The 17,362-nt window shown below is 45.0% G+C and overlaps 1 protein-coding gene and 1 long non-coding RNA gene across 2 annotated transcripts in view; both read left to right on the top strand.

Annotated features, from left to right (window-relative positions):
• LOC8035870 (alpha-mannosidase 2) overlaps nt 1–10,489 on the top strand; it is a 119,786-nt gene extending 109,297 nt beyond the window's left edge. The window contains exons 2-3 of the mRNA XM_029994946.4: nt 1,771–1,943; nt 4,663–10,489. Coding sequence (XP_029850806.2) covers nt 1,771–1,943; nt 4,663–7,507 — 3,018 coding nt within the window. The 3' untranslated portion in view covers nt 7,508–10,489. The remainder of the gene's footprint in view (nt 1–1,770; nt 1,944–4,662) is intronic.
• The window catches only part of LOC120848601, a 396,114-nt gene that overhangs the window by 156,045 nt on the left and 222,707 nt on the right, over nt 1–17,362 (top strand). The gene's annotated exons all lie outside the window — the stretch shown is intronic.

Below are 17,362 nucleotides of genomic sequence, written 5' to 3'. Positions count from 1 at the left end.
TTGTGGCGCCATCTATGCGGTGACCCTGGAACTGTATTTCACAAGAGCGAAGGTTTTGCGGGATTTCCGAGGTCAAATGTGCGTAATAACCATAGAAAGGCTCGTTTATAACATTGACAAAAGTTTTTCGAGTCAAGAAAGAAAGAATAATGCACGAGAAATAAAAAAAAAATATGCCGGACCGCCGAGTTTACACTGCTTCCCAATAGATGGCGCCAGTGTGTTCTCTGGTTTAAGAAGTTTTAAGGAACCTAGGTTTAAGAGGTCGCAAGAGTGTGAACGGGCCTTAAGGCCCGTTCACACTCTTGCAACCGAGTACAACCGAGAGAGACCAAACCGGTTTTTAAGCCTCTTGCGATCTCTTAGGACCAGCTCCGCTCAGCGCATCCGGTCCCAAGAAGTCTTTCTCGGTCGTGCTCGGTTGCAAGAGTGTGAACGAGCCTTTAATGTTAAAAATTTGTGTAGCACCATGACAATGCGAAAGGTTTGCTGTGGATTTCTTTTTCTTTTTTTTTTTTTTAGTGAAGGCAGCCACACATGCAACGGTCGAAAAAGAACATAATGTTAAAAATTTGTGTAGCACCATGCCAATGCGAAAGATTTGCTGTAAATTTCTTCTTTTTTTTTTTTTTTTTAGTGAAGGCAGTGAAGGCACAGATGCGAAGGTCAAAAAAGACCATAATGTTAAAAATTGGTGTAGGACCATGTTGATAGAAGTAAGCGTGGACAAGAAACAATAACCAGAAAAATATTTACTGTTTCTTATTTCCATTTGATGCGTTGAGTTCTGGTACAGTCGATTTTTATGTTTTCAACTTCGGCAGATGTAATACCATCTTTGGCATTCAAAATAATGTATAACTGGTAGTGAACATTATTTGAGCCTAATTGCCGCAATAAATTTAGCAGGTGTATAAACAGTACGGGACACTAAATGTGTTAACTGCGCCTTGGTTCGTTGTGTGCTTCTTAAAATAATCCCCCCCCCCCCCCCCCCCTCTGCCCCGCCTGTCCCGCATTTCGCTAGCAGGAAGGTGGTCACCTTAGTTAAAATAGAAACATAATAAATTATATTGTATTGTATCCCTAGTAGCACTCTGTACTGTGAATGTCCTTAGAATGTCTTAACGTTCTGGGGAAGTCCTATGAACGTCCTGTCACTGTCATTTGTGTGTCTTCCCCTAAAGCGTGTACGCACTTCTACATCAACACAGTTCGCGCGGCGCGCAGTGATCCGCGTCGGCGCTGCCGGAACTTCGCGCTGGTATTTTTAAAACATTGCTCGCGTTGTATAAACAATTACACACTCCTCAGCTGGTACACACGATATTCGAAGGTTGAAGAAGCTTCAAGCTCGTCGAACTTCAGTATGATGTGGAGCTCCCTTGGTGGATTTGGAGCGATCCGAAAGCGCTCAATGCTCTCGCCTTTAATGTACGCCCAAGAGGATGCCAACAGAAAATCGCTCCAAAAGCGCTCCAAATTCACCAAGAGAATTTGCCTTAAGATCTTTAATTCGCAAACGCCAAGTGAAAAATATGTTCCGCATGACACTCGGTGAGTTACCTCTTCTCCGCAAGTTGACGGTTAAGTGGGAAAGAAGCGCTGTACAGTCTCTCACTCCACAATATTAAGGTAAATTTCGTAAACTTGGGAACAGACTGACAATAATTCGAGTATTTGTTTAATATGCTACATGCTTTGTAATGAAAAGTCTTGTGGCTCGAGTTTTCATCTGCGGCATCTCATTGCTCTGCTTGTGTTCTGCAGGTGATTGTAATCCCACACTCGCACAATGACCCTGGCTGGCTGAAGACCTTCGAGGGCTACTTCTTGAGCAACACTGCACACATTCTGAACAATATGGTCGACTTCCTGACGAAGAACAGGGACTTCTCCTTTCTCTGGGCCGAGGTGTGCTTCTTTTCACGCTGGTGGAGGAGGTAAGACCTTCATTCTTTCTTCATATCAGGGTCCCATTACAAATAATAATAATAATAATAATAATGAAAAAAACAAAATCTGTTCCTTGAAGATGTAGAATTCAGAACACATTCTGATAACATCTTGAAAGTCAAGACATAGCTCCGTGGATTGCGAGTTTGCCATGTCCGCGATGTCGATTCCTGTATCATGAGTCCGTAGCGGATGCAGGCCTGTCTAGCACTCGATTTTGCACAGAAATATGTTTTCTCATATTCTGAAACATTGCCCACCTGATAATGCCTCTTTATTTCTCCGGTGTTTGGGCGTTTCTTTTTTTTTCGATTTTAATAGGGTTTGGTATTTTTAAAAAAATATCTCAAAATGTTCTTTAAAAAAGTTTTTAATAAAATTTTGCCTTTAAAAAGACACGCTAAATAATAACTCAGCAAAAGAGAGCAATGATGATGACGTTTAGCTTAATGTTGGTTACACCCACGCCGTAGCCTTGACTGTGCTGTTGGTTGCGCCTCTATTTACCCGCTTGAGTCAGCCAATTTCGGCAGCTTGGCGAGTTGCAAATTTTGCTGTACTGCTTAAGAAACATTTGGACAGAACTACGTCGTAATATTTGACGTGTGGTCTTCCTAGGTGATACTGAAGAGGACTGCATTGTTTTTTTAAACAAAAATGGAGCGGCATTGCCTTTTAAAAGTCGACTACAGAATCGTCTTCTGCCGGGAAGAAAACCAGTTGCCAGTTTTCTCCTCTCCATCCCCTCTCACACTTTTCATTCTCCTCTTCCCCATGAGTGTGTCTCTGAGCTACTCCCCGCAGAAAGGATGAGGGTCTCCCCATTTTTCGAATGGAAAGGAGGCATTGAGAGGGAGTTTACTCCTTTCTGGCTGACCGTCGACCTTCAATAAAACAATTTTTTGGCCTCATATATGTCAAAATTTCGCATCTTTTAAAATATTATGTGCCAGAAGTCAAGAAGTTGAACTTTTTAAAAACAAATTAAAAGAAAGATGTTGAATTTGGGTATGAAGACAAGTACCAACACACACCCTTGCAGCATTGAGACTATAGACCAGGGGTGGCCAAGCTGCGGCTCCCGAGCCGCATGCGGCTCTTTGCGTGTTAAAAGTGCGGCTCACAGCTCCCTCCCCTACCCCCCCCCCCACACACACACACACACTTCCCCGCCTTTCTCCCGGTCATACGAGCACTTCCCCAAAAAGAAAAATGGAATGCGTTTTAGATAGAAAGACAGGTTGCGGATTGGTAGTCTCGCGCTATTCTGCTACCTTACGTACAGTTGAACTGCTTTTCACTCGGATAGATTGAAAGTAGTTAGAGTTATGTTTATTTCTCTGAACAAAAGTTCGCCCCCTCCCCCCCGCGGCTCTTGGAAGTTTCGTGGTTTTCTTTGTGGCCCTTAGGCCAGGTCACCCTGGCCACCCCTGCTATCGACACTGAAAATGGTAAATCTTAGAAATGATTATTTTTTTAGATTTAAGATTCTGCTTGAGAAATGCCATACTCTTACATAGAAACCAAGTTCTTTACTATGACATGTCATATTTTGACCATAAACCTTAGCAGAAAAAATTATTTCCAATTCATTGCTGTAAAGAGAAAGGAGTGTACTAAATTAGAAAGCACCATTTTGTAAACAAATCAGACAGCCAGCTTGAATAACCCTATAATGCAAGTTGGTACATGGACTGGCTCAAAAAGGCCCTGAGATGGGATTTGAAAGGCTCATCAAAGCCCTGCGTCTGAATGGCATCTTGATGTGCTCCGTTCCCTTGTAATTGCTTACGACGAGGGAATACACTGGCACACTGGCGCCACAAATTAGGTATAGTTCTGGGACTGCGTATAACGAGACTGAAGGTCCTGCAGTATTTGCAAGGTCAAATCTACAGACTATTTACAAAAAATGGTCAGATTTATTTCAAGCTGTCAGTAAAGAAGTGATGCGTAAAAAATGATCAAAATATTTACGCAGGTCGAAAGTGTTCCGGAGTTACCTAACAGATGCATGCTGTCCTCTCGTAGCGTGCGGTTACATGGAAATGCAACATACTTGAGCAGAATCAAACGCCAATGCCTTAAAGGGACACTGACAGGGTATTTAAGCTCGTTAAGATTTTTATTTGTACATGACATATGAGAGCCCAACTATCCAGAACCCAATTTGCAGCTCAGAATTTTTTTTCTTTCCGCCCAGAAACCGCCGGTCGATAACCAGCCAGTTTGAGTCGCGCGCACACTCTTCTTTGTGGTCACGTGCCGTTTTCTTTGGTTTAGACACAACCACCAAAGATAATCAAAGTCGTTGGTCATCGGAGGCACGCACTAAATATTAAAATTAGACAGAAAATATGATACCCATATTTTGTGGCTTCTAAAAAACTGCAGAGATGTTGATTGAAGAAAAAAAGGAAGTTGCACTGCCACGTGACTTTTGGCAACTTTCCACTCCTCTATATTTCTTCTTTCTCCCTAGTCCAGTTTCGGTTTCAAGCAGTTGCATTCTTTTACTTTATTAAAAATATATGTAACGCTGTAGCAAAATATTGATTGGGTAGTCTTCGGACACCATAATAAATCGCCTGGCAAAAAATTAGCAAATTGTTTTGGGGGTGTCATTGTCGTTTTAATGTCTCTCTCGAGCACAGTTCCTTTTACTTTGGTCACCCTTGACACTATTCCCTGCCGCCTGTGTTGCAGCCTGCAGAACCGACCCCACCTGCGGGATGCGGTACGCCGGCTCGTTCACCGCGGCCAGTTGGAGATGGTGACCGGCGGCTGGGTGATGACGGACGAGGCAGCCGCCCACTACTTTGCCATGGTCGACCAGCTGGTGGAGGGCCACCAGTGGCTGCGCACCAACCTGGGTGTGGTGCCACGCAATGGCTGGTCCATCGACCCCTTCGGCCACGGTGCTACCATGCCCTACATTCTGCAGGCGTCGGGCATCCGCAGCACCTTTGTCCAGCGCACTCACTACGCCTGGAAGCAGTTCCTGGCTGCCCGCAGGCAACTCGAGTTTCTCTGGCAGCCCCCGTTCCTGACCTCATCGCAGCGCATGTCGTCTCGCCGCAACAATTCTTCCGGCGTGCTTTGTCACATGGCGCCCTTCGAGCTGTATAGCATCAAGCACACCTGCGGGCCGGACCCGGAGGTGTGCCTCAAGTTTGACTTCCGGCGCATGGCCGGGGAGTACACAGAGAGCCGGGCATCCATCATCAACCCCAACAATGTGGCGGAACTGGCCAAAGAGTTACTGGGTCAGTATGGACGCATCGGATCCCTCTTCCCACACAACGTGGCCCTTGTGCCGCTTGGTGATGACTTCCGCTTTGACCGTGATGCCGAGTGGATCCAGCAGCACAAGAACTATAGGAGGCTCTTTGACTACATCAACACAAACTCCAAGAAGTTGCATGCCAATGTGCGTTTCGGAACCCTCCAGGACTACTTCCAAGAGGTGCACCGGAGGATGGAGAAGATGGTGTCGTCCGCCGCTGTTCGGGGCTCCTCCCTCGTCCCGACGCTGGAAGGAGACTTTCACCCGTACGGCGATGTGTACGCGGAGGGGACGCCCTCTTATTGGACGGGCTACTACACGACGCGCCCCTATCTGAAGCATTTCTGCAGGGAGCTTGAGCACTGGTTACGAGCGGCCGAGATAATCTACAGCTTGGCCAGGAGCTACCTGCATCAAACCCACATGAAAGAGCTGGCCGAGCGGATGGACGCTGAGTATGTTTTTCTGGTGCAGTCACGGGACAGCCTGGGGTTGTTTATGCATCATGATGCCATTACTGGCACATCTAAGGAAGGTGTCATGACTGACTATGGCTCCAGAATGTTTAATGGAATGAAGGAAGCTATGGGGGTCGTTGCGCACGCTGCTCAGTTCCTTCTCCTTCTTGAGAACCCACAGCCAACGTTCGAAGGCGGCTACAATGCCCCACACTCCATGATCTCCTACCTGTTCCCTGACATCGACAGGCAGTCTTTCGAAGTTCTGCCGTCGAAGGTTCCGCTGACGGTGCCAGGTGTGATCGGCCGAAAGGTCGTGCTCTACAACTCGCATGCGCAGCATGTGCAGGAAGTTGTTCGCGTGCATGTCAAGACGCTCGTGACAAAAGTTACTAGCCCTTCCAACAGCGACATTCCTTTTCAAATCAATCCCGTCTGGGACGATGCTGCCATGATGTCCACCGAAGTTTTTGAGGTGGTTTTTATTGCCGAACTTCAACCCCTGTCTTTGACTGCTTATACACTGTATTCAGACGTGGGCGCACGAAACAGGCCAGCAAAGACGAGGGTTTCCCTGTTTGTGGCCGACGCCTGGGCTGGTTCTGATGCAGAGAGCATCTTTGCTTTTGAGAGCCCAGCTTCTGAAACCATTGAGTTGGAAACTGCCTTCCTCAAAGCATCGTTTTCCCATCAAACGGGGCTCTTGACTTCAATCAGGTTGACCGAGAGTGGAATAGAAAACCAGCTGAACCTCACCTTTTCTGCTTACCGCTCGTTAGAATTTCACAGTGGTGCATACCTTTTTCAGCCAGATGCTAGTAACCCTTTCATAAATGTCACAGGACGCTTCCCCATTGTCAGAGTCATCCGCGGTCCAGTCGCATCTGAGGTTATGGTGGCCTACCCTCAAATTGTTGTTCATACGTTCAGAGTGTATCACGTCAGCGGTGCTCTGGGTGGTGGTCTTGAAATGATCACTCTGTTCGATTTGCAACGTCACGAAGAGATGAATGTGGAGCTGTTTCTGAAGCTTGACACCAACATAAACAGCGACAGAACATTTTTTACGGATGCTTCCGGCTTCCAGATGATGCGACGGGTAACCAATGTGGAACTCCCCATTGAGGCCAACTACTATCCCATTACGTCCGCTGCTTACCTTGAAGACAAGACCTCCCGAATGACTCTAGTAGTGTCTCACGCTCACGGAGCAGCCAGCATTCAGCCAGGCTCCTTGGAAGTGATGCTGGACCGAAAATTGCGCTACGACGACAGCCGCGGACTTGGAGAGGGAGTCATGGACAACCGGAAGACTGTGGCAAGGTTCTGGCTCATGTTGGAAGAACGAAGGTCGCAGCCAGGGAGCACCACGACGGCAGAACTCCCAAACTTGTCTCTGCTGGCTCACACACTCTCCGCAAAGATGCTTTACCCGCCAGTTATCTTGGCTACGGAGGGCAACCAGAACAAGGAGCTGAGGCCCAACTTAAGTTTTCTCAATAGCAGCTACCCTGATGACCTCTGGTTGTTGAATCTCAGGACCACGCCTGTGGACGGAAACTTTGACAATCCGTCACAAAGCAGCTTGCTAATCTTGCACCAGAAGGCAGCTTCGTGCAAGGTTGCTCCACTCGTGCCGCTCTCCCTGGGCGGTTCCTCGCCGGTGGACTTCAAGTTTGTGAAAGTGCAGTCTGTCCACAGGACTACCCTTACCGGGACCAGGAACTTGGAGAGAGTGACAGACTGGCATGGCATCAAGGTGTCTCCCATGGAACTGGCAACGTTCAATGTGACTTTTGGAGCTTAAGATACCACACGTTGGCATTTTGCGAAGGTTATGCTCAGTGTCCTGTCCCCTCGGAGTCTTTGGCCAATCCCCAACCCTTCATTTTGTGTCATTGTGTCACATTCTACTCAGGGCGTTAGCTCCTAGAGTGACTCAAGGCTCTATTTTGTGCCTCTGTCATGAGTGCCAGTGTAGTGTTACTGTCATAAATGTTGTTTAGGTAACTCTTCGATGACACACTTTATTTTTGAATACTGATTCTGTTGCTTTTTTTTCTTAGCTTTTAGTTTTCAGTGTTTTATGCACGGTTCACACGGTGCTTTCTTGGGCATTTCTTGTGAGTAGTCAATTCATTTAATTTCGTGAGAAAGCGGTCGGGACCAAATAGTGCTAATTCACAAAAAGGTTCATTCTAAAAAAATGCTCTTTCCCAAAGAATTCTGCACCTTTGTTTGTTGGGTGTAACAATATTAATACCAAATCTACAAAATATTACTATGTTTTGTTGTTGTGTTATGGCCACAAGATGACATACCGTAGAATACCGCATATCCGCCCATTCCACATTAAGTGTCCATATCCAAATTTCTAAGATATAAAAAAATATGCACAGTACGTTCATGTGTAACATTGATGACCGGACAAGTGCCCATCCCCCATTTTTTCGCAATTATCTCTAAATTTTGAGTGGGCGCTTGCCCGGTATTTTACACTATACTTTAATTTCTGAGTTCTTGAGAAGTAGCACTATTTATCTCTTACCCTTTGAATAAATGACATGCAATAAGGTAAAAATATGTGTGCATGCATCTACGGGCAAAAAAAGTGTCATATGCTTGTGTTTTACTATGTGTGAAAGAATCACATTTTGAAATGAATGAGTCATTGTGAGTTTCCACTATAGTTAGTTGCTACTTGCAACAAGTAGCTAGAGCTTTTATGTGAGCTCTGCATCAGAGCATACAGATCTAGATGTGTGTACATACAAGTCACCGTAGCACCGTTTGATAGCAATAACAAAGTTGATAACAGAGTCATATATATTTATTCATAATGTGCCCTCTAGTGGGCTTTACTAAGGTATGTATTTATTAGAATCAAGCATATTATATGAACCATAGAGTAATAACTAATTAAAGTTTATAGGCTTATGAACACAAAGACAAAATAAGTTCACATAAACTTCTTTTCCTTTGCTAATGTTTTCGTCTTTTGTGATATTGTACAAATGGATGTGGGATCGTTATGTATGTTTGGTGTAGCATATTGAGTGCTTTGTCTTTGTACCCTTACAAAACAATGTGGGGCAGTTCAACCATTCCACTACTGACAGGTGCATGTGGAACTCACCATGAGTGTTCTCAAAGTAATATATTTGCCATGATAGTTTGTGTTTGTAGTGATTGAACATTTATTGAGCACAGAAGTTATTTTGAGGGAAAGTGACCTATATTTTTGCAAGTTTTAGTTGGTTATCTATAGAAATTTACCCAGGGCTATTACATACTACTTCTCAGTGATGGTGAGCTTTGTGGTATTTGGCAGTGCCAGTGCAAAGAAATGCTTATTTATTACCATCACTTAGCAACCACCACGCTTTTATGGTATACATTAGATTTTGCTTTGAGACTCGAGTCCTACACATTTTGAGAAATTGGGTCAGCTGATGTTCCGCGTTACTGTCCATTTTTATTCTCTAAATGACTTTAAGAGACTTGTCTATGGGGAGAGCAAGTCGTCTGCTTCTTGTGCAAGAGTTGCGGTGATGTCAGAAAGATGCCGAGCTCTGATTGGCTCTGGTTGAAGGATAGTGGGTAGGCCTCAAGGCAAGCTGCCTCGAGGTCTACTCACTATCTTTCATTCAGAACCAGGCAGAGCTCGGCATTCTGACAACACCACAACCCCTGCAAAAGAAGCCGACAAACTTGCGGTCCATATTGGCTACAGGCAAAGGGTGCCAGTGTTGAAGCTTGAGGTTGCCAAAGCCTTCATATTTCATGTAAGTAAAACTAAGCTCCCTTCGACTGAGCTACCATTGTCATCTGCAGAAATAATCAAATGCTGTAGGATGTTAAGGAAGTGATGAGGGTGTTTCCATTTCATGACATACTGCAATCACACCAAAGATAACTAAAAAACAAACAAAAAACATCAACACTTTATTGCATAATGTGTTTTAACAATGCTGGCAATGTATACACATGTTTTGATTGCAGAGATGATGTGCAATTACAGTAGAAATAAAACCCATCCTTTATGGTGATCGAAAAATCTGCCTAGCTGTTATCAACTGTCCAGTACAAATATATATCTGTTAAAAGAACCTCCATCCAAACAGTAACATAAATTATATCTGTATTCAATTAGAGGCCACGGATAACAATCATATGGGATGCTTTTGAACTCGACAGGTTTGCCACCGTTTGTTGCAGGCCTTGCACAAACTTGATGGGCCTCTGGTATGATGGATTCCTCCTTTGTTGTTTTCTTTGGCTCCATGTTAAATTGTATCAAGCGCAACCATCACCAGGCTGCCTACATTCCACTTCTGCTTCCCCCAGCACAAATAAAACTTGTATTTATGGCATCAGTGCTTATTACAGGGTAAACAAATTTTTTCGAAGTTGTCACTTGGATTGTTATGATTTAGTTTTGGTTGTGTTAAGTCATGATCGAGACGATTCTGGAGGCTTTATAAATTCCCAATTTTTTCTACAAATGTCTGTCAACAAAAGAAAACAAGAAAAAAAAACAGACTGTTTTATTGGTTATTGGGCATGGCCCCAAAACAGTTATCCGAATTGTAGCTACATAGTTTTGGTCAGGTTCTGAATGCAATGTATATCTATAGTACAGTTACTGTGATCATATGTTCATTGTACTTGTTTAGACTTATTGATGTTCCTCTGAGTTTATTTTTGTCCCATTTCTTTAAACCTGCATTCATGACTCCAAACAATGTTGTATTGATCAATGTCTTTAAAAAATAAATGTTCCTCAGTGGCCAGCTTTTCTTCATTGTAGTATGAGAAACAGTAGTATGCGAAAGAGTAGAAATATTTAATTATGGAAAAAGTGTGCTGACACATATATTTAATAAAGCAAAAAGGAACAACCAGAAAAATAGCCCCCCCCCCCCCCCTTTCTTTTGGCCATCAGACAGAGGTAATGGGATAAGATGGAACGTCCCCATGTGGACAGGCTCAAAGGCTATCCTAATCAAGTTAATGATGTGCTCTAAATAAATATACAGCAAATTTTGGGAGAGACAGATTATTATGAGGAAGTTCTTTCGAGCGAATAAACATTTGGTGAGATGTAATGAGTAAAGAAAAAAATTGTAGCTTTTCCACTTCACCTTGAAGATGGAGGACCATTGAAGCTGTTATTTTTCAGATATCTTAATACATAATTTTTCAAGCTCTAATATAAATTGTTGCTTATTACCTAATTTCAAATGCGCAAACAAATATGACAATCAAAAGTGTGCTAATTATCATCACTGGTGCCAATTGCAGCATTTTTAATTACCAAGTAATAAAATAAAAAGTCTAAAATCAATAAAAACATTTTATCTAATGTGAGAAATCCGTGTAAAATTACATTAATTGCGGGTAGAGTATATTTTGCTATCAAAGTCGCAGCTTTTAACAACCGGCAAAACGTCCAAAGTCGCCGCCAATATTCTTCCAGACCAAATGCCCAAAAGTAAAAAAAAAAACAAAAAAAAAACTTTCTTTTAATTATCAGTTTTTTTATATAACATTTAGTTACTTTTATTTTTACGCTCTGTCGTTTTGCCAATCTCAGCCTTTCCAGTTCGAAGGAACGCCTTTGGAAGCCGGTGAAACAGTAGCCAGCTATGGGTTTACGTTAGCTATGCGTGTTCTACACTGCGCGTGCGTGGAGTCCAAAATTGCGGTCTTTGATGGCGCATGGCGATGGGGCGCAGGCACAATGTGGGGCACGTAACTCTAGCACTATGTTGGGACAATAGACAGTTTTAGTGGATCGTACGCTAAAGCCTTGCGTACGCAATAAAATTGCGGGTCGGGAGTGCGCGTGCACAGAACGCAATAGAAGAGCTAGCGTATTGCGTACGCACGCAACGCTGGGGATTTTGCGTGGCGGGCTAGCGGGCTGTGCGGGACGTTCTCGAGAGATCTCGGACCCAACGAGAGCGCCAGTTTCAAGATGGCGGTTACCTCGACTGGCGCAGCAAAGGCGACGTGGTGGTTTTGAAGTTCTGTGTTAACTGAAATTGCGTGGTGTTCAGCTCGGCAATTCTTTCCGGGACCTACGGCGGTCGAATCAGATCGCCGTGCAGCTGAAGGAGTGCACTGTGAACGCCGCCTGGAATGTGCGTCAACGCTGCGATCTGCTCAACGCTAAGCCTATTCGCACAGTTCATCGCCGACGGACGAGCGACTCTAAAAGAAATCGCCGAAGTTCTCACTATGTACTGGATATCAGTAGGTCGTGAATTTCATTCCGCGATAGCATTGATAAAAGGTGCCGTTTCAAAGGGAAGATTGACGGAGGCTCCGTGATCGAGTTTGGCTACGCACTCTTAAAGGGATACTTCAACGAAATTTGAAATATTCCCGTTGTGTTCAAAAATAGGTTAAATATGATCCACAATATCCGTAAATGACAATCGCACGTTTGTATTTTGAGCCTGATGGCTGTATTTTTCGTTATAAACGGCCCACTCTGGCAAGCGCTCGGAGAAGGCCCAGCGGAGACCACGTGACATCCAACGCAATCTTGACGTAGGTCGTCTCAAGACGAGCAAAGCTACGGCGAGGCTGACGTCGAGAGGATGGCCTAGTCGTTCCAGCCACCGAAGCGGCTGCTTTTGTACGAATTTTGAGTGACAGGTTAATCTTCTATAATCTTGTAGGGGGATAATAGCGACTTCTGCGACACACAAAAGGCATTCTCGGGAAGAGGGGAGTTCCCCCTGCCCCTCTTCTCTCGTCGTGGCTGGAGGCGAGACAACCTCCGTCACTAGCTGTCAAGGTTCCTAGACGGGCATTACAAGCGAGGCGTTAGCGACATCCACCAGGTGCTCGTTGCTAATCGTTTAATTCGTTTTAAAATTCCTTTTCGTGACTTTTTTAACAAGATATTGGTATGTTCGATGTGGTGCTGCTTTTTTCAACACATATAGACCAAAAAATGAGCGCTGAAATTTCGTTGTAGTATCCCTTTAAAGGGCAACTCCGGTCCATACTCTCGATTTTGGGATTATGGCTGTTTTTAGTGCAGTTAGCGCCCCTGAATTGCAAGGTGTAATTTTTTTCTCGTTATTGTGCGTAGTTTTAAAAATATCGACGTCTCAAAGTTTCATTTGGGGCGCGGCCGACGAAACCGAAACTAGCCGCTCGAGGTTCCGGCAACACTGGAAATCAGCCGTTATGTGGACGTGACGCCAAGATCGTTCTCGTTCAGCGAGTACGCAGTCCAAGCGGCACCAACCTCTGTTGCGCTAGCCGTCTAAAGATAGAAGGTAAGCTGATTTTTTTTTTTTTAATTCTGTATACGTGATAGTTATCCAGCATATGTAGCAAGAGTTAGTGCGTATACCCAAAAGCTAGCGACTGGAAAACCCGTCAACTCGTTCGGTGGCGTACTCGGCGGCCGCCGCCGCGCGTGCGCTATGCCGTGCCGTACTCGTTGCTTGTATACCCAAAAGCTAGCAACTGGAAAACGAGTGAACTTGTTCGGTGCCGTACTCGGCAGCTGTCGGCGGCGTGCGTGCGGTCTCCCGCACTCGTCGCTAGGCCTAAATTGTCATCGGGGCTCCGTGGATGGAGCGGCGTTGCTCTACGCCGCGCTGCCAGTGACGTACAGTGCTGGCGCTTTCGCGCGGCGCGTCAGTCCCAGATACGAAGCTTTGAGGCTCTCCGGCGCTTTCCGCGACAACCGCACAGACGTGTGTCAAGCTGTAGACGTCTGTTTTTTCGTTATTTTTTCCTCAGGCGCGTAAAGGCCGAATTTGTAAGCTACGACACTAATTCACCACATAAGTTCGTCCAAGTAGTGAATCTTTGTACAAATAATAAAAAAAAAAAAAAAAAACTTGCCGCACTAAAAAAAAAAGTTTTTTGGGCAGTCATTTTCTTCTCAAAGCTAGCAAAAGTGTTTGTGGGTGATAACGGAAAACAGAGAACGTTAGCAAGGTGAGAACACTTTCTTTCCCTTCCGCATTCCCACCCCCACCCACAATTTTTTTTTATTAGAATACATAGGATTTTAAGTTTTCCTTCGTAACTTCTAACTAAGGCAAGTGTTTTTTTTTTTTTTGGTTTTTTTTTTTTTTTTTTTTTTTTTTTGCATTTTTAAATATTATATTTACCTCCAGCCGAACTCGGGCAAATTAGGAGTCCTAACTTACAAATCCGAACTTTCGCGATTTCTTTAAAGTCCCTTGTGGTATTCACAAGCGCAATGTTAATTAATACTGCTGCGTAACGGGTTCGAACGATTGGGAGGCGAATGCTTATATCGGATGAGCTTCACGCGCCGGCTGTTCGCTAGTAGTCGTTACGGGCCTGAATACTACGCACGAGATTGCGTAGTAAACAAGCAGTGACGCAAAGCAGAGCATTGTTTTCGTTTTCATTACAAACTTCAGTGTTTGGAGCTAGTTAGTGGTTGTACTCTACATGCCCACCATTCCCCATTCAACAGACATTCAATGGAGCGTGAATGCTCAATCTTCAACACTGCACTTGACAATGACTGTTTTATTTATTGATCAGGATACTTTTATGATGTTTACCTTTTCTGTACATGTACGATGGGCAAAGAGCGACGGCACGGCATCCTTTTTAAGCCTCGACGCCTTCGCTGACAAGCCACAAGCAACCAACACCTGTAGGTTTCGTTCGTAACTCTCCGGCGAAATATGATCAGAGCAAAGCTTCGATCTGGGGTCGACGTCCAAGGCTTTCCAAAGTCCACTCGTCGAACAGCGTTCATTCACACCTTCTCCAATTTCCGATCCGTTGGAGACTTGTGAAAAAGCACCTCCGGGTTGCGCAGCGGCTTGTTTAGCAGCCCACAGCGCTTTAAGTTGTACTCGGCATCTTTCGAGGAACAGCTGCGCAGTCTTGGGCGCACCGAGTTGCTCGCTAAAACGGGTCTAGGAGTCCTCACAAGCAAATAAACAATAAGCTATACCGAAGCTACACGGGCTACAGGTAAAAGCAACGGCTAAACACTCAATTACAAGCCGAAGTTGCGGTGGTAGCGGCACAAAGAGGCGCGCGCGACGGCTGCGCCGTGCGCCCGTCCGGAACGGAGGAAAAAAAAGAGGACGACGTTGACATCACGGCCCAATGTTGCTTTAGCGATCGGCAACCCGCTGGCCGCCCGCTAAGGAGCAGCGGCTCGCGGCGGGTCGCGTTTTTATTATCGGCATTAGTTGAGAATGCGGCGTCCCACGGACGTGAAATTTTGGCTGGGGTCGTATTTTGTGTCACTAAAGCTATACCAGTAATTTAATTCATTTTGAGTTTTGGCCGGAGTTGCCCTTTAAGCCTGGTTCAGACAGTTGCGTTTGACTGCGTTTGACTGCATTAAGAAAAAACCGGAAATACCTCTCAGAGGAAAATGTAATCCTACGCCGAGAAACGCCAGCCAATCGTTTTCATGACGTCACGATTCCGTGGACCAATCGCAATCCTTTTGAAAAAAAAAAAAAAAAAAAGCTCAACATGGCTGCTGGCCTTAGCAACGCGACGCTAGTTCCTCGTGACAATTATTCAGCTTTTTTGCACCGTGTGTTACGTGCCCGAGGTTACGCCACGAAATCTTAATGGTATCGGCTTGCGTTTGCAGCAGTTTTTGCGCGACAACGTGAGAATCCAACGGCGCTATCGCCAAGCAAAATTTCGAAGCGGGAGCGAGGCTTAGCACTGCTGAGAGGTATGTTAATGTTAGACAGTATCTTGGACAGAACGGTACATTGGACATGACTTTCTTTCTTTACTAAACAGCTATTTCGTTGACAAAAACGTATTCTAACTTATTTAAATGTCCTGAATGAATTAAATAATTATTGTAGTAGTTTAAGACATGTTTCCTGGAGGAAGAAAAAGCAACGTTGCTAGCGAACTACTTTCTCGACGGCGGAGGCACTTCAGATGGGCGCAATGCGCTTGTGGGTGGAGCTAAAAGATTGTTCTCAGGACATCCCTGCTACTTATATCGCGCGCTAAGATGATTCTTTGAATTGGATTGCACGCTTCATACGAAGCACAAATGTGCCGGTGACTCGCTTTCGGTTCTCGACGCAACGCAGTCAAACGCACTCAAACGCAAGTGTCTGAACCGGCCTTTACTCGAAGCCTCTGTATACCCCGCAGGAAAGCGCGCTTGACGAGGCAGCTGCGGCTTGGTTTAATTTGAAATAAAATGATTGGACACGTTTTCATTTTCAATATTTCTTTCCAGGAGCATGGTTGCGCTATAAGCACGCGGAATTCTGCAGCTCTAGCAAATCTAACCAAGATCATGCGCGGTGTTCACTCGAAAACGTAACGCACAACTAAATTCGGTCCGATCAGGTCATTTTTAGCGTACGCTATACTATTGCGTATTGCGTACATAAGAGCCAGCAACGCTATACTAAAACTGTCTAATGAAGAGTGTTGTTTGCATTCGGAAACGACGTTTCGCGAGCCATGATCGCGAGCAGTTCCGCCGTGCCCACTGAGCAGGAGAATCGGGGGACCCTCACTAGAGCGCTTAATTCCCGTTTCTGCCGCGGGAGGGCGAGCGTCGAGCTGGAGACGCTGGAGACGCAGATGTCCTTGGCTGAGCGAAACAATATTGACGCTTAGAAGGCAACGTAAAATGCCATAAAATGCATCGAAATGAGAAGACAGATCGACTGATGTGCAAGACGTGTGGACAATTTGGGTAAGATATTATATAGCTCTGGAAATTAACTGTCTGTCAGGTGTAGCGGGAATAAATTCTTACCAGCTTGCATTGATAATGGACTTCTTCCAAAACCGACGCGCCCCATTGCGGCGAAATACCACGCAGTGCATTCTGGGAACTAGTTGGCCACTCAGTTTCGGTTTCGACTGAGCAGATTCATCTCGTGCTATCACGCCACGACCGAACGCGCTGCTTGCGTTTTCGATTATCTGACTTTTTTACGAATGTACGATATACTCATTCTCGAGCGATACAAAACGAAGGCCGGGGCACTTTCCTTGGTTCCCGAAACACCGGATATTTGAGTGCGTATGCAAACGTAGTAGGACGTGGCTTAGTCACCTCATCTTTGAGTTTAATTTCAATAATCCCGTCTAGTACCAGTGAACTACAAGTGAAATTCGGTCACCTGGAGCATTACACATATTTTGTTTGCCAAACGTCCGCTTCTTGTTACATCATTGGGCGAAAAGCAAGCCGCATCCTCACAGGAGTATCAAAGTTGAGCCCAGCGTTGACGCATAAACTTTTAAGGAAACGCAATAAATTCGACCTCACTACTGCACCAAAGTTACTATGATGTCTTCCTCGTGTCATCATATATCTCCCACTCAAATTTTATGCTGATAGAAGATTAAGTTTTCGCAAACGCTGAGATGGGCTAGCTACGACGGAGGCCCTAACAAGCGTCCCCTACTCCTCGCTAAGCCTTTTTGGACGAGCTTTTACTGACGCCCAGGATCTGTGCCTGAACGGTGTGTCCGAAATTATCTCGGCATACTCAGGCAGGAAGAAAGCAAACACATGACAAATAGTATGGCCATTAGCAACCGTCAAATGCACTTTGAATAATTTCGTTCGTTTGGCGCACCGCATAGCGGTTGATACCCGTCCGGCGTACTTCTGGCGAATGGTGCAACA

This window comes from Ixodes scapularis, unplaced genomic scaffold (assembly GCF_016920785.2).
Source record: "Ixodes scapularis isolate PalLabHiFi unplaced genomic scaffold, ASM1692078v2 PGA_scaffold1__304_contigs__length_218370807, whole genome shotgun sequence".
NCBI lineage: Eukaryota > Metazoa > Arthropoda > Arachnida > Ixodida > Ixodidae > Ixodes > Ixodes scapularis.
Note: the sequence above shows the minus strand (reverse complement) of the source record. Positions and strands in the feature narration are given on the sequence as shown.